This window comes from Antechinus flavipes, chromosome 5 (genome assembly GCF_016432865.1).
Source record: "Antechinus flavipes isolate AdamAnt ecotype Samford, QLD, Australia chromosome 5, AdamAnt_v2, whole genome shotgun sequence".
Lineage (NCBI taxonomy): Eukaryota > Metazoa > Chordata > Mammalia > Dasyuromorphia > Dasyuridae > Antechinus > Antechinus flavipes.
The window spans coordinates 170,098,141-170,120,145 of NC_067402.1; the positions used below are offsets into that span (position 1 = coordinate 170,098,141).

At 38.4% G+C, this 22,005-nt stretch overlaps 1 protein-coding gene across 2 annotated transcripts in view; it reads left to right on the forward strand.

Moving 5' to 3' along the window:
• Positions 1-10,820, forward strand: part of ITIH5 (inter-alpha-trypsin inhibitor heavy chain 5) — an 82,180-nt gene extending 71,360 nt beyond the window's left edge. For both annotated transcript variants that reach the window (XM_052000161.1, XM_052000162.1), the window contains exons 13-14: positions 1,117-1,494; positions 3,596-10,820. In XM_052000161.1, the coding sequence (XP_051856121.1) occupies positions 1,117-1,494; positions 3,596-3,894 (677 nt within the window). In that variant the 3' untranslated portion in view covers positions 3,895-10,820. The remainder of the gene's footprint in view (positions 1-1,116; positions 1,495-3,595) is intronic.
• The last annotated feature ends 11,185 nt before the right edge of the window (positions 10,821-22,005 follow it).

Consider the following 22,005-nt stretch of genomic DNA (forward strand, 5'->3'; position numbering starts at 1 on the left):
TGTTAAATATATTAAAGTATAAATTAAATACAAAGTCAGTATATATGACCAAACCATTATTTTGCTGTACAAAAAGAATCTAACTCTGAAATATTGTACAATTAGCCTGGAACACAAGGTTTTTCAAGGGCTAATGTTGAAGAATTGTCCACATGTGTTTTGAAAAATAAAAAGCTTTAATAAAGGGAAAAAATATCATGTATGAACTACTATTTGTATGATATTCAACCAAGCAGTGTGAAAATCTACATCTTTGCATGAGAGAACTTCATTAAATCTTAGGATACAGCATTGGAAAGAAACCTCAGACCAATCTCCTCATTTTTCAGATAAGGAAACTGAGGCCATAGTCACACAGGAAGAAGAGGCAAGATTTAAACTGAGATTCTCTCACTCTCAACCCAATGCTTGTCTTGATACATAACAGTGCCTCTTAAAAAATATTGATTTTTTTTACATCATCTTCATTTCATAATGGATCCTTCTCTTCTTCCCCTCCACAGAAAGTTGTTCATTGTAATAGACAAAACGAGGGAAAAAAGCATTTTAGTGAAACTATCCAACACTTTAGATGAATATGACAGTGTGTAAAATGCTTTACACACATCCTCCCCTTAACACCTCTTCTCAATTCTTCTTTTCTTGGTTGTTATGACTACTCACTACTCATTCTTTCCATTTATCTTGCAGCCATTTGTAGACTTTTCCTGGTTCCATTTACTTTGTTTTGCATCTGTTCATATCAATCTTTTCCTTCCTGGCTACTCTTTAAAAACTGTAGTGGTGACATCCCCAAATGTCTAGTTACGGTTGCAACAAGTGGAAGATCCTAATTGGAGACAAACAGGAAATTTTCGATCTTTGAGTCATCGGGCAAGCGGTGGAATGGAGGGTTCAAGGAATGAAGGGCGAGAGCCCCAGTGCTATGAGCTTGCCAGTGTTGAGCCACCAAGAGCTGTTTTCTGAGCCATTTGTCGGTAGAATGCTGACTGTTCTGCTCTTAGAGAAAAGGATCACACAGCTGGTATCATTAGGGCAGTGGTTCTGCTTTCTTTGCTTGGAGAATGGAATACTTTACCTCACGGCTGTTTTGCTTTTCCTTCCCCCCTCCATAAGGTGTCACAGTGAATGGAGAATTAATCGGGGCCCCGGCTCCTCCAAATGGTCACAAGAAGTATCGGACGTACTTCCGAACCATCACCATCCTCATCAATAAGCCGGAGAGATCTTACTTGGAAATCACACCAAACAGGATCGTTTTGGATGGTGGGGACAGATTAGTTCTCCCTTGCAACCAGAGTGTAGTAGTGGGAAGCCGGGGGCTGGAGGTGTCCGTCTCTGCCAACGCGAACATTACGGTGACCATCCAGGGCACGATTACTTTTGTTATTCTCATTCATCTCTACAAAAATCCGGCTCCTTACCAGCGAAACCATCTTGGCTTCTACATCTCCAATAGCAAAGGACTGTCAGCCAACTGTCATGGACTTTTAGGTAAGATGTGTGTGTCCACTGGTCTGCCCCTTTCTGTCTCTTACTTTCTTCTATTTATATTGGGTTTCAGGAGACAATTAAATGTTTTAACTTGGAGTTGATGCTGCTGACATTTCTTTCTCTTCTCCCATCCTTTCTCCCCCTTCCTTTCTCTTATCTCTTCTCCTTTCCTTACTTCTCTTCCTTCCACTTATCTCCGCTCTTTATTCCTTTTTCTTCTTTTTTTCCCCTCCACTTTCCATTTAATTGGTGTAAGGAATTCTCGGTGAAGAAATATTCTCCACTAAGGTAGGAACTGCAATTTATAATCTTAGAATCATTGCATGAGAAGACTTGCCAGTGGTTACACAGTCAGTATATGTGAGAGGCAAGACTTGAATCCAGGTTTTTATGTTTATAAGACCAGCTCTTTCTTCACTAAGTGGTGCAATGGATAGGGAAACCTGAGTTCAAATCCAGCCTTAGACGCTTACTAGCAGTATGATCTGGGTAAAATCATTTAAACTCTTTCTGTGTGACTTAGTTTCCTTAACTGTAAAATGGGGATAACAATAGCACCTTTCTCTGAGGATTCTAGTAAGGATCACGTGATCCCCAGCACAGTGCCTGGCACATGGTAAGAGCTCAATAAATACTAGTGCCTTCCCCTCACCTTCCACCATGTTACGTAGCTTTAGTTTCATTTTATATATATATACATATATACATATATGTATGTATATATATAAAATCTCTCTCTATATATATAAAATCTCTCTCTCTAAAAATATACATTATTTATACAATATAAATATTAAATAAAATAAAAAATAAAGATAGATTATTTAATATAATTTTCATTATATATATAATCTATATCTATATCTATAAAAATAGATAATTTAATAGAAATATTTTTGTATTGCATAATATATGTAAGCATGGATTCTCAGATAGCTACGAAGACTTCTGGGAATGAGCCAATGCTCCTAAGAACTATAAGAAAGTGAAAGGTTCTATTTTCTTACCTTTCAGTAAAGTGCCATTAATGAGTTCAAGCCATTTTAGATTCTTTGATGTCAATCCCCTGTGTTCTTAGCTACCAATATTCTTGCTCTGTTATTTAAAAAATTTTATTAATAGCTTTTTATTTTCAAAATACATGCAAAGATAGTTTTCAACATTCATCCTTGCAAAACCTTGTGTTCTTCTACCTCCCTTCTTCCCACCCCTCTCCCCTGAACAGCAATATAGGTTAAACATGTGCAATTCTTCTAAACATATTTCCACATTTATCATGCTTTCTTGCTTCATTGTTGACTGTGCCAATTCCCATAGCTCTATGGCTCCAAATTAACAGCAAGACTTTGTGCCAGAGCTGGGTTTAGAAGGCAGGATTTCTTGGTATTTGAACGTGAGATTTTAGCAAGTCTTATCTATCAAGAATGAATTCTGCTATGGATTGGGATCTAGAAACCCACTTGAATGGAAGAATTCTGATTATGAATATCAAAGTGAATATCAAATTCTCTTACAGATTATTTCTTACTTTTCCCAACCTCTTGCACACACATCCAATGCCTCTGCATTAGGTTACCAAAAAGACCTAATCCTACTTTCCTGTCACTCCTGCCTCATTTTTAATTTGCTTAGGGGCCAGGTTGGTAGATCTCCATAAAGCAGGTCTGGAAAATTTCCAGTGTTAAGGTAATAGGGAACAACCTTTTTTCAAACATATAGGGAAAAGGAAAGACTTCTGAGAGAGTCAAAGAAAAGAATCATAGATTTAAATCTTGAAAGGACTTTAAGTGACATCAAATGCATCTCTTCATTTTACAGATGAAAAAACAGCCAGAGAGATGTTAAGTGATCTGTTCTGTCACAGAGCTAGTAAGGACCCAAGATAGGATTCAAATTCTGGTTTCCTAATTCCAGTTCCAATAATCAATTGCCTCTCCACATCTTAGACTGTAATCATCTTAAAATTTCTCACTGATGTCATAGCATTCTCCTATGCTTCTATAACTCTCAGAAATGTTCATTTCAGTTAATCCAACCTGGAGCCAAATGTTATCACATCTGTGCTGGGTTTTCTCACATTTGTTTCTTTTTCCCCTCATAGGTCAATTCCTGAACCAGGAGCCTAAACTAACAAAAGAGCCAGCTGACTCAAACTCCAACCGGAATCACGCTGAACCTGCAGTCTCCCAGGCAGACCCAAGCTCTGAGACCATTCTGAAGGTGAAAGGACACCGGGTTCCAGTGGTCTGGAAACAGAGGAAGATCTACAATGGACAAGAGCAGATAGACTGCTGGTTCACCAGAAATTCAGCCAAGCTCATTGATGGAGAGTACAAGGATTATGTAGCCTCCCATCCTTTTGACACAGAGACCACTTTTGGAATAGGAGCATCCCAATGATTTTAGGACATGCCAGTTCTGGATATAAGAACTTATGGTAGGGAAATAAATGACCTTCGAAGCTATTCTGATGTATGCAACTCTTCATACCACGTCCTGAGCAACTCGGCTACTCTCTGCAATGTCGAGTTGACCAAAGGATAGGGAGGGGAGACGTGGGTGAAGAAATGATTTCCTTCCTCCTTTCTCCTCTTTTCTTTCCCCTTTCTTACTCACAGGGGAGAAAGAGATGATACAATTAAGTGGGAGAAGCAAGTGAAACCTTGACATTCTCTATCACGGCTCCACCATTCTTCCATGAATCTCAACACCTGTCACAAATTAACCAACTCTTTTGTGATACAGCTTGGTTGCCTTTGATGTGGCTTGTCTGGGTCAGCAACTTTACCTTTTGCCTCACTCCAATGCTTGGCGAGCTCTCCTGTAAAACTAAGTTCTCCTGGATGTGCGGCTAGATCCTTGTATGGGAGCACACTCTAAGCTGTCTGGGGTTATGGGTCCTAAAAATAACACATGGGTTTAATGATGGCCAACAACTATTATACTTCAGGAAAATCTCCTCTATGGTGTTAGCTCACCTTTTTAAAAATTAGCTTAATGTTTTATCTTTTTTTTTTTTGACTTGAGTAGGAATTGATATGAGATCAATCCTTCTGCACCTAAAATCTTTTTAGCTGGATTTGTAAATAACTGGCCTTGGCTTGTTTGATATTTTCCTATTTGTTTAGTTATGCTAAGTCCGTAAAGGAGGGAAAAATAACAAACATCATGTGTATTTGAAGTAGTCTGCTTGGAATGCTGAGAATCTTGCCAGCTGTGTGTTAAGTCACTTACAAAACTGGAGGAAATCTCTGGTTTGCTCTCATAGATTTTGAATGATTTTTTTTTTTTTGGCAATAAAAGGTTCTTCAGGAGATGATGAACTGGATTGTCCCAAATGGAACTGGGGTGTGTTTTGGATTCAGAGCAGGACAACTAGTTGAGCAGACTGGCTAGCTTTAGGGGATTAACTTGCATGTTCTGGGGAATAGGAGGGCACACACTTACCTAACCTGAAAAGAATGCCAGCATCTCAGACTTACACAGGCCATCGAGCCAGAAATCATGGCGTGAGTGAAGGAGTTTGATTTTTCTCAGACCTTGGCCAAATTGGTATCACAAAAGGAAGAGGAGGATAGGAGTGGAAATTAAACCCACAAATGTTGTCCATTTAATTTTTAAACATCCCATTTAAAGCCAAATTGCATCACTAAAGAGGAATGAGTGTAATAGTAGAAAGGAAGCTTTATCATTACTCTTTTCCAATATCTCTCTACCTTTGGTCTCCTGTTCAATTATATTGTCTTTTAAATGAAACAAGCCCACATCAGAGCAAGTGAGGAAGTTTGTCAGGGAAGTAGACAGATGCAAAGTGTATGGAGCCAAGTAGAAGAGAGGTGCCAGAAGTTTTCAGCCAAAGAAATATTTTATTTTGAAGATGGCTGTATTAGAAGGTCCAATGTTAACCTCAGGAGAAGTTCCTTATGTTAGGAAAACTGCCAAACTAACCCTCTCATGAAATGTGAAAACAACTCCAGGATTTGGGGAGAAATCAGAATTAAGAAAATTGTTTGTCGTGTTTGTCTTCCCTTGGAAAACATCAGAAATAGCCAAATGTCATCCACGTGTTACAGTTAGATCCAGACAGCTTCAGGGGAAGTAGGTTAGGTCACAATACTGTCTAATTTCTCTAACTTTTCTTAAATCATCAACTTCTGTCTTTAACAACACATGGCCAGGAATTGATCTCCTGTGCTGTCAGTTATATTCCTTATTCTGCTATCCTGTTCTTTCCTCCTCTCTCCCCCTTCCCCCTTCTCTTCCTTCTCTCTCCCCCTCCTCCTCCATTTCACATTTCCTCTCTCCATCTTCCTCTCTCTTTCCCACTTTCCCCCATCCTCTTTGTATTCTCTCACTCAGTACTGTCTCAAAATAGCTTCTTGCTCTGAGACAATAGGTGCAGAGACATCTAGTCTAGACTACAAGGCGATTGTTATACAATTAGTGATGCTCAGAGAGAAGGGAGCAGCAGGAGCCAAAACCCAAAAGGAATTGGACAGGCTGTTGATGGTCCTTTATCTCTTTACATGTTAGTGCCTCAAATGGGCAGATATAGCCCAAATGAACCTAGTCCATTTTAAGCATTCAACAAAATTCAGAATGAGGACTTTAGATTAAAAGGATTTCTTGACTGTGAGGTTCTTTAAAGGTGGAACCAGGCAATCATTTTACGGCCATTTTTCCTTGTCATCTTTAAGTTTGTCTGTTCCCTTTCTAGGTCTCCCCGAGGCAGCAGGAGTGGGAGAGAGAACTTACTTTTAAGCCAGGAAAGGCCCTGCTCTGGCCCATAATGATCACATGACATTTGGCAACTCATTTCAGGTCACAGACTATCAATTGCATAAAAGGTGCTGACTTGTCATGGTAGAGGGAATTGCTCATCCTGGAGTTCCTCTACAACTCCAGATCCAGGCTTTATCTTTTAGACTCTTTAAGTATAATAAGTACTTAACTGAAGACATTAGCAGGAGTGTAGGGATCAATTATCAAAGGAAGAGGAAGAGGAGCAGCCAAAGCCTTAAGATTTTAGTAGGAACAGAAATAAAATTAGAATTCATCCCTTCTTACTCCTCCTTCCTGGTCCTTTGAGGAGCTTAGAACAACACTCCCCTTACAACCATTCTGCTTCCTAACAGCCTTCTTCTAACTTGGTCCAAAAAGACCCATGTGCTGGGGTTTGGCCATGTCTCCTTAAGATTTGTTTTAAATGACCGTTCCCAAAGGTCCTTAATTTGCCTTCCTTTTGGTACCTTTGGCATTCTTGGACTTTGTCAGACCTAGACAATAGCAGGATCTATTGGTGGATCTTTCTTCTGGAGCTTTGGGGATGAGTGGGATATCCAACTGATTTTGATCAGAAACACATTCTGATTTTCTAATCTTACTACCTCCTTTCAAGTATCTAGAAAGGGATATGTACAAAGATGATTTTCCTGGGATATCCTACCACGATGTGACCTTGTGCCTCAGTTTGACCATCTGTAAAATGAGGAGGTGGACCAGCTGATTTCTAAGTTCCCTTTGCAGCTCTAAAGGGCTATTGTTGTAATAGGGGTTAAAGAATTGCAATAATTTCTTTGCCTTTTCGATTTCTCTAGTGCACAATGACATACTTATGGGAAACTGGCTAGAAGTCTGGATGCACTCTGTGACTGGAAACCTAAATTAGCTAATAGATTTTATCAGTTTGTGACTTTGCCTTTCTGTCTCACACTTTAAGCAATTATAAGCATTTATTAGGCACCTACTTACCATAGAATACTGTGCTAGGCAACTGGGCATACAAAAGCCCTAATGAAATCATCCCTGCTTTCAAGGAGGAGTGACATTCCTTTTGAGGAAGATATGAGCCCAAACCAAATGAATTAACTAGACCACACATCTATTACCAGAAGTGAAACTGTAAGAGTTCTCTGCCAGTGGGAATATTTTGCAATCACTAATAGTTCATTCTCAGTTCTTGGTGCTTATGGTTAATTAGGAAGGAGGAGTTAGGAGGATGCTGTGAATTCAGTCAACTTGACAACACTCTTTTGGGTCTCCCTGAGGCACACTGGTATTCTACAAAGGTCTTTCGATCTGTACTTTTCTTATTGGGTAGTTCTAGAGAAGGGATTTGTGTGTTCACTCAGTACATGAAGATATTAATGAATAGGAACTTCAGAATCCTAAAGGTTTTTTTTTATTGCTATTATTGTGATACCTAAAAATATCTTCCTCCCCTTTCTAGTAAGACGTTCCTCACAACAAGCCAGCAAACAAATAAAGAAGGAAAAAAATCAGTAAAACTAATCAATATAGCAATTTAGTCTGGCTGTATAATATAGTGTTCTGTTTCGACAGTTCCCCACCTTGATAAAGAGGGAGCCACATTACTTCATTTTTTTTGTGTGGAATAATTACGTTACAGTTGCATAGAATTCAACTTCTTTGTGTGTGTATTTGGCGTTGGGGTGGATTTTGGAATCTTAAAATAATGGACAAAGAAAAGTGGTTTATGTAAAAGTTCGAAACATCTTGTCCCCTTCTCCTTTATGGGATGAATGTTCCAAAGATAAGAATATGGATAGTTCAGTGAGGGTGCTGGAAAAGTCAGAAAAAAAAGGCAATTCCATTACAATTGTGTGCTTATCTTTTTAATCTATAAAATAAATATATACTAAATGACTTTGAGAATGCCATTTTTTTCCCTTCACTTAAGGCAACTTCTTCAGTCAACAGCTTAGCATCAACTCAGCAATTGGCAAATATTGACAGTGATGCTGGTAAGGGTACTAAGTTTGGTTCAAGGAAAAGTTGGGTGTGGATAAAAGGCTTAGGTTTGAAGGGAGAGGCAAAAAGTATTTGAGTACCCAGAAAGATCAAGCACCTTGTGTTTGTTTGAGATGAAACTAATTTAAAACATTTCCAGCTGTGTGACCTTTCAGAGATCCAGCACCTGAATCTCAGAGAGAAATTTAGTTCAGGACATTAGCTTTCCAAACCTGAATGTGATCTTTACTTTAGTCTTATAATCACTAGGGAGACAATGGGAAGAACAAGGGCCTTCGACCAGAGTTTAAATCCTACTTCTGATGCTCACTACGTGGGGCAAGTCATTTAATGTCCTTGGCCCTCAGTTTCCTCATCTGAAAGAAGGATGGATTTAAATGACTTCTGATGCTCCTGGGTCTAGCTCTGGAGAACTCAGTAATATGTTGATTAATATGGAGTTGGAATTGACTTTTTTTAGGTGCTTCCAGGAATACTTGTTAGTCTGAATTGAAAACTGTATCCTGATGGATAAATTAGGTGACTGCTAGCCCAATTTCCTTCACATTTTTCAAATAAAATGTGCCTTCTGGCTAAGCTGAGTCATGAATAATGTAAGCCTCTTCTTTCTCAAAGGCTTCCTAAGAGGAATTTTAAGTCACTCAGGGTGGGTATGCTCAATTCCACAGTTCTGTGATTAAAAGAAGATGGAACCCCTACAGCAAGCAAATGACACAGCTGAACAGATGTGACAGTTTTACTTCAAATGTTTATTACAATCCATAAAAAGCAAATAAAAAATAATAAAAGGACATTTTTAGAAAGTCAATTACAGTATAATAGTTGATTTCAATTTAAAAGGAAAGGACTTTTTGCAAGAGGGATATTTTATTTTTTAAAAAGTGGTTGATTTTTTAGTATAGCTTGGTATTTTTTTAGGGGGGATACTTTTTAGGGGACTAAAAGGGAAGCAAGAATGTAGAACTCCTCCACCATTACAGCAAAAAAAAAAAAAGCAGCCTTGTGGTCCATATTCTATCCATTAATGGATGGGTTTGAAATATACAAAAGTCAATAGACAAACTAAACTGGTATCATCAACAAAGTCCAATTGTAATATGAAAATGACCATTCAAAGCAACATGATTGCAGTTTCTCCTTGTTGGTCTTTCAAAAAGGCATCAAGTACAAATGAATAGCACTTAGTTCTGCTGTCCTGAGAACAATATATTACCTTCCTTCCCATAGTTTCTCTCATATTCTTATTCCACTTACAACCATTGATCATCCAAATTCCTCAGATAAATTTTCCAGTTACTTTCTTGCATCTCAAGGGTGTTTTAGGATCACAGATTTGGACCTGGAAGGGACTTTAGAGGCTGTGGAATCCACCATTTTGCAGATAGGGAAATTGAGAGCATTTATGTGACTTGCCCACATCACATAGCTGGTAAATATCCAGAGCAAAATTTGAACCCAACTCTTATTGACTTGAGTCCATTGTCTTATTCTCTAAACCAAGCTGCCTGGTTTCAGGTGACATTTTCCTTGATTGTTTCAAAGAGAGTTTTGCCAATTTTTTTTGACACTTCTCTGATCCTGCAGAACTGCCTGTCTCATCACTCATAGTGAGTGGTCCTTCTGGGTCTCATTTTAAAATCGTTTTGATAAATATTAAGAACCTGCTGTACTCAAGAGACTGGACCAGACATTGGGAACACAAAAATGAAAAATATAGTCCTTGCCTTCAAGGAACTAATGGGGAGCACAACATAAAAACAATCACAGCAGGAAAAAAAGAATAGGAGAGGAGAGAGAAGGAGAGAGGAAAGTACAGGAAAATTAAGGAGATCAAGAGAAATTTCCTGTAAGAGGGGGATTTAAGGAGCCAGGAAGGAGACTGACCCACATAAAACTGAGATCTAAGCAACATCTAAAAAGACTGAATAATTCAAAAGATTTGAATAAGCTGGTGATGGGGAAGGGTTGGTATTAAAAAGGGGACAAATATAGGACTCCTATTAAGAACTAAAACAAAGCCAGCTAGTTTGGCCTGTGTACAGTATAGCATCTGAACTCTAAAATCTGAACGGCCAGATAATGGACACAGATTCCTTCTTGCTTATTTATAGGGGCATTAATCCCCAAGGCAGATGTTTTCTTAAGGGGGATGGAAATAAATGAAAAAAGTATAAATGGGAAATAGGCAGGCAAATTAAAGTTTCTGAAATTGGCAATCAACATATACCACCTAGATTAAAATTATCCTCCATAGTACTGTTTTATACACAGTGCTATAGGAATCAATAGTTATTTTGTGTACTCACAAGGAACATTCAAATGGGAGACATTGTCTTCAAAGGTGCATGTGTTCTCAATCCTGGCAGAATTTTTCACATAATCATGCTGCTCCTGAAGATGCATGTCCTATTTCTCTTCTTGCTTTTACTGTTATATTTATTTTAAAAATGGATATGTTTTGTTTTTCCATGACAAATATGTACAGATTGTCCCTACTCTGTAAAAGCTTTCTTATAATCAAGTTGAAGAATTAAATAAATTTGGTAATACAATGACTTCAGTAGACCTTCAATCTTCCTATTTTAAAAAGTGTTTTTAATGAACAGAAATATATTTTTTCTCCTTTATCCTCCAGTTCTTTGAAACAAAAAGGAAAAAAAATGAATTTTTTTTGTTTAAAAAAAAAAGATTCAGAGTCAAGCAATTTGTCACATTATCATACTTTTGTGCTCCATTACCCCAAGCCGTGGGCTTAAATGGATTGGGTTCAACATTTGATATGTTTCATCCCCACCTAGAATTTCTTGTGAGAAATCTCATAATGTAATTCTAATATAGCTCATATGCAGGTCTTCATAACTGTGGGTAAAAAGTCCCTTTCTGAATGAAATATATTGGGTAGAGGATCGTTTTTTCTAACTGCATGATTTAGAAAACACATGAAGGACTCACTAACTTATAAACAATTGCTATAGTGAACCTCCCCAGAACCCTACAAGTCTCTCCTCAAGATCCATAGTGTCACCCTGTGATTCAGCCTCCCCACAGAAAATAATTAACATGGGGTAGCTTGGAAGGGAGTACATTCCAGTGAATCCCTTCTGGGAGAAAGCCCCTACAAGTCTCGTAGAACTCTTCCGAAGGGCTGGGACTATCCCTGGAAATACTGGAGAAAGGCCATTTCCCTTGCACTGGACCTTCCCTCTGCCCAAATGACTCACAGCTGTAATAAATAGCATGCAAGTGTGAGGGGTGTTTTTGCTCTCCCATAACATGCATGGTTCACTCCCTTGTTACTCCTCCAGCTACAAGGATGATCTACAATAATATCAAATTCTTAACAGAAATGGATTCCTATGGGCTGCATGTTGACTTAGAAAACCACAAATTAACATTATGTCTGTTGCATTAGATTTTTATTTGTCAAACATTTTCTAATTATAGTTGAATCTAGTTTGGCCAGGAACTGAAGTTTTTCTGGTTGCTTGCTGCATCGGAGAGCCCCACATTTGATACCTCGGAACAGAATTCTCTTCTCCCCAAGAAGCTGTCACTGCTCACAAACATCTCCTTCTTTTACTAGAGGGCTACCCTCCAATCCCCTCTCTCCACGAGGACATTCTGGCACTCCCATCTCTTTGTAGAAGGCTGGGTTACATAATTCTCAAACTTAGCGTGGCTAGAGAGGCAGCCTTAAGATTAATATTGCCTAAATGTTCTCCCTTCTCTTTCTGGGAAATCAAGATTCCAGAATTGCTAGAAATTTGATTTTGCACAGGAAATGCTCCCTCTTGTATCCCAGAAGCTGGGTCTTAAACACTCCATCACTTGGCCACCAGGTTCTTCTCTCCTAGAGCTACATGTTGGGGAGTTCCCTGCCTCTGCCGCTGCATTGCTGGTCCAGGAGTTCAGAATCCAGAAACTTTTGTTATTCTGCCATTTTCCCCAGTAATTGCTTCACTGGGCTGGAGGATGGTAGTGAGGAGGGGTGGTAGAGAGTAAGTCCCAGAGTAAGAGAAGTATTCAAGTATCACTCTTTTCCCTCTGTCCCAACAAAGTCGAATGTCAGGTTTCTTGTCTCAGTCTCTAAAGAAGGACTGAAAATAAACTCACTCACCCAGAAAAAATGGGTGGTTCCATACCGGAGTTCCAATTCATTACTAGTTGATAACACCTCAAGAAATATCCTTAATTCTCACTCAGGTGTTACTTGGGAAACCTCAGTAATTGTCCCTGGTCTGCTCAACAAGGTTGACAATGAACGTGTCCATACCCATCTTAGGAATACATTATTGGAGACTCCAAGATTGCCCACCCTATCAAATTCAAGCACACTTGAATTAATGATGTACACCAGTGGTTCTCAAACCTTTGTTCTCAGTATCTTCATGTTGTTAAAAAAAAACTATCGAGGATCTGTTCAAAGAGTTTTTGTTCACATGGGTTATATTTATAGCTATTTATAATATCAGAAATAAAAAATAATTTTGAATTTGTAGACCCTCTGAAAGGGTTTCAGAGACCCCAACAATTCTTTGGACTACACTTTGAGGACCACTGATGTACACTGAAAGAGTTTCTGTTCTCACTGTACTGAAAAATGGGAACTCTCATAGCAAACCGATAATTTAAACTTCCGAAATTCATTGCTTTTTTCCTCTATTCTCATTCTTCTTGTCCCCTCTGCAGCACTGATTCGTGAAACTCTTCCTTCCCTGACACTATTTTAACATTCTAAGGGTAGTTTTTGATCATTTGTGCTTATTTCATTTCAGAATATGCTAGGGATAAAGCTGGGATATATAGAATTATAGGGTTTTAATTTACCATTTCACAAAAAATAGTCAACTTTCAGGGGGAGTAAATATCCTCCACTAACCCAGTTTGCTATCTTCTCTGCAACTTATAGTCTTAAGGAATTGGCTCATCAGCTTGGGCAAGGCACAGCCAGTATGCATCAAAAACACAATTGTTCAAGGCCAGCTCTTTATCCAATATGCGACACAGCTGCTGTGCACTAGAAAAAAATCCTTTATTTGTATTATAAGTAAGGAAGAGTGGGAGGTTTTTCTAAATTATCTACTCCTATTTGGGATAGAAACCAAAAAACTAAAATATACACAAGTGTTTATGAACTACATTAGAGTTCATCTTAAAAAAAAGAGTTGCATAGGAAACTTTCAACTTTTATTTTCATTTTATTCCCTATAAATCTTTGAGAATCAGAAGGAGGAAGGTAAGAGATGAATATAATGTCTGCTAGCAGGAAAAACCCAAAGTGAAAAGTAAATCTTGATTTCCCAGAATGCTTTTGCCTAAAGCAATATGGCAAGAAGTTCCAAGCAAGTTTCTGGGAGAAAAAGTTGGCTGGAAGGAAAAAAGAAAGAGAGAAAAACCATGACTTGGGAGAGAAGAGTTTTCCACGTTGCCTCACCAGCTTGGAGGTAAAGAAGTCTTGTTAAAAGTGGTATCATAGGATCACTAATAGAGAGAATAGCAGGAGCAGCATTTGGGCAGATAGCACAATGGAAGTGATAAAGATAATAATGAACAGGAAGTGGGATCAGCTCAAGGAACTAAAGAAGTCATATTTGCCATAAGACCAGTGATCATTGTGGGGCAGCTAAATGGTACACTAGATAAAGTGTCAGATCTGGAATCTCATTTTCCTCAGATACTTCCTAGCTGTGTGATCTTGAGCAAGTCACTTCACTCTGCCTCAGTTTCCTCATCTGTAAAACGAACTGGAAAGAAATGGCAAACTACTCCAATATCTTTGTTAAGGAAATCCCAAATAAGGTCACAAAGCATTGGAAGTGATTGAAACGACTCAATGACCACAAAAATGAGCACACTTCATTCAGGCTCTTCCCAGATTCCCCCATGAGGCAATGTGAGTTTTCAGAAACTGAGATGAAACAATTCTGGGTGGACGGGGAAAAGAAAGGTCACTCAGCAGAACTCCATGCTGATTAATTCCTACTGCATTCCTGAAGGGGAATGAGGACGCTAACCCTTTCAGTGTTCTGTAAATGCTTTAAAGTGACTTTGCTATGTTGTTCGTTGCTATTTTAAATAAATACCTTATGTTCAAAAGCCTTGGAAACCTTGTTTGTCTATTTGTTTTCCAAAGGAATGCCATCTAATCCCTCGGGGGTAGAATCGTAACAAGCCAGATTGCAATAGTTTTTCCCAGAGAGAGATTCTGGGTGGGGACATGAGTCAAAGAGATGAATGATTATTTAACATCCTCAAGAGAGCACCCAGTCTGACTGCCAAAAGCAGAGGGTTGAAGAGCTTCCCTTGGCACTCAAGTAACAACTGGCGCAGTTTTCTTGCTGGAGGCCCTCCAGTGAGTACAGTAATGTTTCAAAATAACATGGTGTCTGGGTAGGAGAGCGGTCAGGGTCCAGAGTCTGAGGCTACGTATTTCGAGAGCTGTGCTATGGTGGCAAGAACATTGTCTTGGGAGGCAGAGAACCTGGGTGCAAATCTCGTCTCTAATTCCTTTAACTTTCCTAGGTCTCAGGTTCTTCTTGTGAAAAATGAGAAGGTTGCACCTTTAAATTGATAGTCCCATGAATGTGCAAATAGAACCAAAAACACTGGTCATGGGCAAAGTGTGTTAACATATGTTCTCCCTCCTCCCACACCAAGACTTTGCTTTGGGCTTGAAGATGATATTAATGGCAGTGTAATAGTCTTTGCAAAAAGCTTCTATTAAAAATGCACTAAAGAGTTTCAGAAGAATCTGGTGTGGTGATTCAGTGCTCAGCATAGGACTTGAATTGTAGTCGATGTTTAATAAATATCTATTGAATTAAAAATTGACTTCAGTGTATAAGTTACTTATATATGCCCTCCTTCACCCTGTTCGGGAAACTCTTGATTACTTATCCTTTGCAGACTGGCTTCCATTTGTAGCATCTTTCAACCATAAAATATTCCATGAGGCTGAAAACACATTTTTTTTTACAAAAGGTTAACAGGGTGCTGGAATGTAGCTGCCATTCTGATATGGGAGAAAGCAAAGGAATGAGAGAGAGAGAGAGAGAGAGAGAGAGAGAGAGAGAGAGAGAGAGAGAGAGAGAGAGAGAGACAGAGAGAGAGAGACAAAGACAGAGAGAGAGAGACAGTGAGAGAGAGAGAGACAGAGAGAGAGAAAGAGAGAGAGAGAGAGACAGAGAGAGAGAGAGAGTGAGAGAGAGAGAGAGAGAAAGAGAGAGAGTGAGAGAGAGAGAGAGAAAGAGAGACAGAGACAGAGACAGAGACAAAGAGACAGAGACAGAGAGAGACAGAGAGAGAAAGAGAGAGAGAGGGACAGAGAGACACACAGAGAGAGAAAGAAACAGAGAGAGAGAGAGACAGAAAGAGAGAGAAAGAAACAGAGAGAGAGATTGAGAGAGACAGAGAGAGAGAGACAGAGACAGACAGAGATGGAGACGGAGAGAGAGACAGACAGACACATTCACAGACACACACAGAGACAGAGAAAGACAGAGAGAAACAAAGAGACAGAGACAGACAAAAAGATGAAGATGTGTCATTTCTGAGATGTATAATACCACAAGTGGAAGAGACAAAGAGATGGAAAGAGGCAGAGACAGAGAAAGAAAAAGTAAGAAAGGAGGGAAGGAAACAGGTACAAAAAAGGAGAAAGAGAGAGAGAGAGAAGAAAAAGAGAGAAGGTAGAGAGACAAAGACATAAAGAGAGAAAGCCAGGACGACAAAGAGAATGAGAAATGTCTTCAAGGCAGTTTACTATGCTAGAGATTCCTCTCTGTATGTATGTTCTGGTCTTTGCAGAAGACTGCCAATAAGGAGACCAGAAGGTCTCTCTCAGACAATTTCTATTTATTCTCTTGTCATTTGCTGAGCTATAATGAAGGCAGAGTGTTCTGAGGATTTTTGATGGTGGAATCTGGAGGGCAAGACCATCATCCCTCAGAACTATAAATCCCTCTTCAGACCACATGGCACTGATATTTTTCCCTTTTCCTGAGCTTTCATGCTTTCATGCATATACAAAACTGTGAGAATTATCCTTTCCTACTTCAGAATACAGTTTACAAAGTACTTGAATAGCCATCATCTCTGATCCCCACAACAACCCTATGAGTAGATAGGGGAGGTATTGTTTCCTTCATTTAGAGATGAAGAGTCCAAAGCCTGAAGCTGTGACTTAACCAAGATAAGACAATTAGTGACTGACAGTCAGCATTTGACATTTATTTGTTTGTTTGTTTTCCTTTTTTTTAACTATTATTTTTCCCAATTACATGTCAAGAAAAATTTTTTAGCATTCTTTTTTACAAGATTTTGAGTTTCAAATTTTTCTTACTTCTCACCTCTTCCAAAGATGGTAAGCATTTTGATATAGTATATATATATATATATATATATATATATATATATATATATATATATATATATATATATATATATATATAAGCTGTCATGTAAAACATATTTTCATACTAGTCACAGTTTTGAAAGATGAAACAGATTAAAGGGGAAAAACCACGAAAAAGATTAAAGAGACAAAAAATATGCTTTGATCTGCATTCAGAATCCATCAGTTCTTTATTTGGTTATGGATAGATTTTTGCTATGTAAGACCTTTGTACTTGTCTTGGATCCTTTTGTTGCTGAGTAGAACTGAGTCAATCATAATTGATCATTACATAATATTGCTGATACTATATACAATGTTGTTCTGGTTCCTCTCATTTTACTTTGCATCAGTTCACAGAAGTCTTTCTGGGTTTTTCTGAAATCTTTCTGTTCATCTCTTATTGCACAAAGTATTCTATTACATCCATATACTATAGTTTATTCAGCCATTCTCCAACTGATGAGCATCCCTTCAATTTCCAATATTTTGCAACCATAAAAAGGACTGTTATAAATATTTTTGCACCATTTTGCTTTCTTTCTCGTGTTTTTTCCTTTTTGATCTGATTTTTCTTGTGCAGCATTATATTTGTGGGAAAATGTATAGAAGAATTGCACATGTTTAACATATACTGAATTACTTGATGTCTTGGGGAAGGGGTGGGGAAAAAGGAGGGAAAAATTTGGAACACAAGGTTTTGCAAGGGTGAATGTTAAAAATAATGCATATGTTTCAAAAATAAAAAAACTTTAGTTAAAAAAAGGAAAGCTTTAAAAATATTTTTGCACCTTTAGTTCCTTTCCCCTTTTTATGATCTTTTTGAGATACAAATCTAGTAGTGGTATTGCTGGGTCAAAGGGTGTGCAGAATTTGGTTGCTTTTTGAGAATAATTCAAAATTGCTCTCCAGGGTGGTTGGATCAGTTCACAACTTCACCAAAAGTATATTAGCGTTCCAATTTTCCCACATTCTCTCTAACATTTATCACTTTCCTTTTTAGTTATATTGGTCAATCTGGTATATGTGAGGTGGTATCTTAATAAAATTATTATTTTAATTTGCATTTCTCTAATAAAAATGATTTAGAGCATTTCTTCATAACTCTATAGATAGCTTTTATTTCTTTATCTGAAAACTTCCTGTTCATATCATTTGACCATTTATCAATTGGGGAATAGTTTGTATTCTTATAAATTTGACTCAGTTCTCTATATATTTGAGAAATGAAGCACTTAACATTTAGACCTAGGCCTCATGTACCTAAATCCATTTTCCTTTTTACCAGAGAATCTTACTTCCTCCCTTATTACTAACCAAAAGCAATTATTTCAATGTTGTTTTTCCCATGTAAATGTGGCTGCCTAGTATATTAATCCCTGTATTGGTTTTGTGATGTGCTCAGTTTAGTGGTACAAGTGGACAAGTAAGGACATAGATTTGCTTCATATCCTGGCCCTAGAAAGAAATGGATATGTCCTCTTGAGAGGATCCACACAACGACCAACTCACTCAATTTCATAAATTACCTATCAGGGGTCCTCAAACTTTTTAAATAGGGGGCTAGTTCACTGTCCCTCAGACTGTTGGAGGGCCGGACTATAGTAAAAACAAAACCTTTGTTTTGTGGGCCTTTAAATAAAGAAACTTCGTAGTCCTGGGTGAGGGGGATAAATGTCCTCAGCCCGCTGGCCGTGGTTTGAGGATCCCTGAGTCCTAAACATTATCTACCATCTTCAAAAGTGAATCTTCAGAAGGTTTGTTGATATTAGAAAGAGTCCAAAAAGACCCAATGTCCTTGGGGCAGGTATCAGTGACTTTATTTTTGTCTCAGAATCTCTGGATCCATGATGCACTTGCTCAAGTTCAGCCTTCTGCCCCCGTCTGAGAAAAGTTGATGAGGATACTTGGGTGGCTGCCATCCGACAATAGTGAAGGGATAGAACAGAGCATAACGTCTGGATCCTATGCTAAAGTCTTCCTCTCCCTCCTTAGAAACAACATTTTACAAAGCATCTCCTAGGCAGTGGGGCTCTGAAGCCCCTCATTGTTATATTGTGAGATATGGAAAAACATCTGGGGAAGAAAAAACCAGTTTCGAGAATTGGGAGGGGTGGGGATGGGGGTCAAGGAGAGGAAGTTACACGCATGAAGGCTCTGCTAATTTCTAGTTCCATCCCCTTCCCCTCGTTCAATGCCCATAATTGAGGAAAAAGATCAAATATCACATTGAGTGACTTCTAAATGTCATTCCTTTTATTTGGGAATGTCTGGACAATGCTGCCATTGATATGATTTATGAATTAGCCGGACTCACATCTGGCTGAGAGAGCATTGAGCTTTTGTCCTTCGCTTAACCTCTGGGTTTTTGTGACACTTGACCTACCCCAGTTTCTTCTCAGGAGGAAAGTTCGTCCTGGGCACAACTTCAGACAGAGAAGTTTGGCTGGAAGAAGAGACTTGGGATCCGAGGCCATATGGAAAAAATAGTTCATTATGTTAAGAGAAAATATGGGGGTTCGGGATAAGTGATAGGACACAGGGAAGAATGCCTTAGAAAAAAAGGTAAAGCTAAACGTTATCTGTCTTTGAAGCTTTAGAATCTTTCCATGATCCAACTTTATTTGCACATCCTTAATCATCAACTTTTAATTGAATGCAGCAATGAACTGTGCTCCATTTCCTTCATAACTGCAAGGCTTTATCAAATTCTTCCATATACATCTTGAGATTCTTGTCCTCCTATGAGCCTCCTATGAGTATATATTCTATTTTTTTCTTCCTCTCTGTTCTCAAATTTTTTCTCAGCTATCCTCTCCATCCAAGCTTCTTTTAACCACAATTAGGCTAATTGTGCTGTGGAGTAGTGATGAATATTTAAACTGTGACCCAAGTCCCCACATAGTGCATCACTCTATTGTTAAGCATGGGTAGAAGATTAGGAAATGGCATTTAATTAATATGTGAAGCAACAGAAATAAAAAAGGAACAGAAAAACATTCTCTATGCCTATATAAAATTTTTATACATACATACACATATATAATCTGTACAGAGTTTGTATACCAATATACAAAAGGATTCAAATATCCTATATCTCCAGAAGAGTTGGAGTCTACTTCTACTTCTTTCTTTCTGATTCCTTCTCTTAGTAAGGTAGAGTCACCAAATTTATAAGAATACAAGTCATTCCCCAACTGATAAATGGTCAAAGGATATAGACAATTTTCAGATGAAGAAATTAAAGCCATTTCTAGTCAGATAAAAAAAATGCTCTAAGTCACTATTGATTAGAGAAATGCAAATTAGGGGAACTCTGAGGTACCACCTCACACCTCTCAGATTGGCTAAGATGAAAGAGAATAGTAATGATAAATACTGGAAGGAATGTGGGCAAATTAATACATTGTTGGTGGAATTATGAAATGATCCAACCATTCTGGAGAGCAATTTGGAACTATGCTCAGTGCCTCTACTGGATCTGTATTCCAAAGAGTTAATAAAAAAGAGGAAAGGACCCATGTATTCAAAAATATTTGTAGCAGCTCTTTTTATAGTTGCAAGGACCTGGAAATGAAGTGAATACCCATCAGTTGAGGAATGGCTGAATAAGTCATGGTATATGAATGCTTTTGTTCTGTAACAATGACCAGCAGGCTGATTTCAGAAAACTCTGAAAAGACCTACATGAACTTATGCTGAATGAAGTGAGCAGAACCAGGAGAACATTGCACACAATAATAAGATTGTATGATCATCCATAGTGATGGACTTTGGCTCTTCTAAACAATGCAGTAATTCAAGGCAATTCCAATAGAGTGGTGATGGAAAATGCTATTCATATCTAGAGAGAGAACTATGGAGACTGAATGTGGATGGAAATACAGTTTTTTCACCTTTTTGTTTGCTTGCTTGTTTCCCTTCTAGTTTGATTTTTTTTGTACAACGTGACAATATGTTTTAAAAGACTGCACATATTTAACCTATATCAGATTGCTTGCTGTCTTGAGGAGGGGGAAGGTAAGGGGGAAAAGGAGAAAAATTTGGAACACAAAGTTTTACAAAAATGAATGTTGAAAACTATCTTTATATGTATTTGGAAAAATGAAATGCCATTTTAAAAAAGGAAGGCAGAGTCCCTTCATATTTTGATGTTGAGGAGTAAGCCCCTAATACGCACTTGGAGACTTCTTAGGTCTATGGTTATCGTCATCTTGTCAGATGGGATTTAGAAGTTCAGGATTCCTTTCATCGCCCTCTCTCCTGTGCATGATATTTCTCTAATTATAGTTTCATGTCACTGTCTCAAGCCCACTTTAAAATCTTTCCAAGTTGTGGAGGTTCCTCAATCACCCAGAGTTCTCATGTGATGACGAATGAATAAATGAATGAAAAATAATTTATCAACTTCTTTCTCATAGTAGATACTGTATTGTATGAAAAGCCTTCTGGGAAATGTAATTCAGAGAATTACCTCCAAGGATCAAGCTTCTCCCAGTCCCATTTATAGGAAATAGGGTTCATTGTCTCATCCTCTGTATGAGGATCAAGCTGGGTATCTTTGTGAAGTGAAATTGATAAGGAAGGTTTGGAAATGCTGATTAAAACCTGATTCAGAAGACTGAGGAATCTCGTGGGCCTGAGCTCTTGGGGACCCATTCCAACCTTATTGGGGAAGAATGGTTAGCTCCTTGTCTGAACTAATCTCAGGTTTTTTAGTTCACAGATACTTTCTTGTTGTAGGCCTATAAAAAGGAGCATCCAGAATTATTCTGGCCATTTGGAGAGATTTAGAGAAGACAGACTGGAGAGCTCAGAACTTCATCCCTGGGAGGTTGAAGGCTGTCTATGAGAAGAGAGCCAGGAACTTGACTGCTTCCATCCAAACCCCCTCAAAAATTGACAGCTCTGGAGAGGCAATAACAGAGCTTCTTTTCCTGAGAAATAGTTGCAGCTGAGAGGCAGTGGTGGAGTCACAAAAATTTTCTGGACCCAGCTGAAGAGCGTCTGTGGCGGAAACTGTCAGAGATGATAGCCGTGGAGAAGAGATCACAGAATCCTGTAGTGGGAGTGGCTGAAGTTCAGATCTTTGGAGGAATGTCAAGAATTCCTAGATCCAGTCTTAGAAAGTAAGGAAATTCTTGGGATAAGAGATGGCAGGAGTCTGAGGCAGATTAAAATGGCAAGAGAGTCTGGACCCAAGCATCTTGTAGAGAAGAATGATTGCAGGACCTGGAGCAAGAATTCATCTTTTCCTTTAGTAAAAGAGAAAACTCTTTTACTGAGAAAATGAATTATCAGATGGTGTAGTTTGGATGGCAAGGAGATTACCAACATATATATGTATA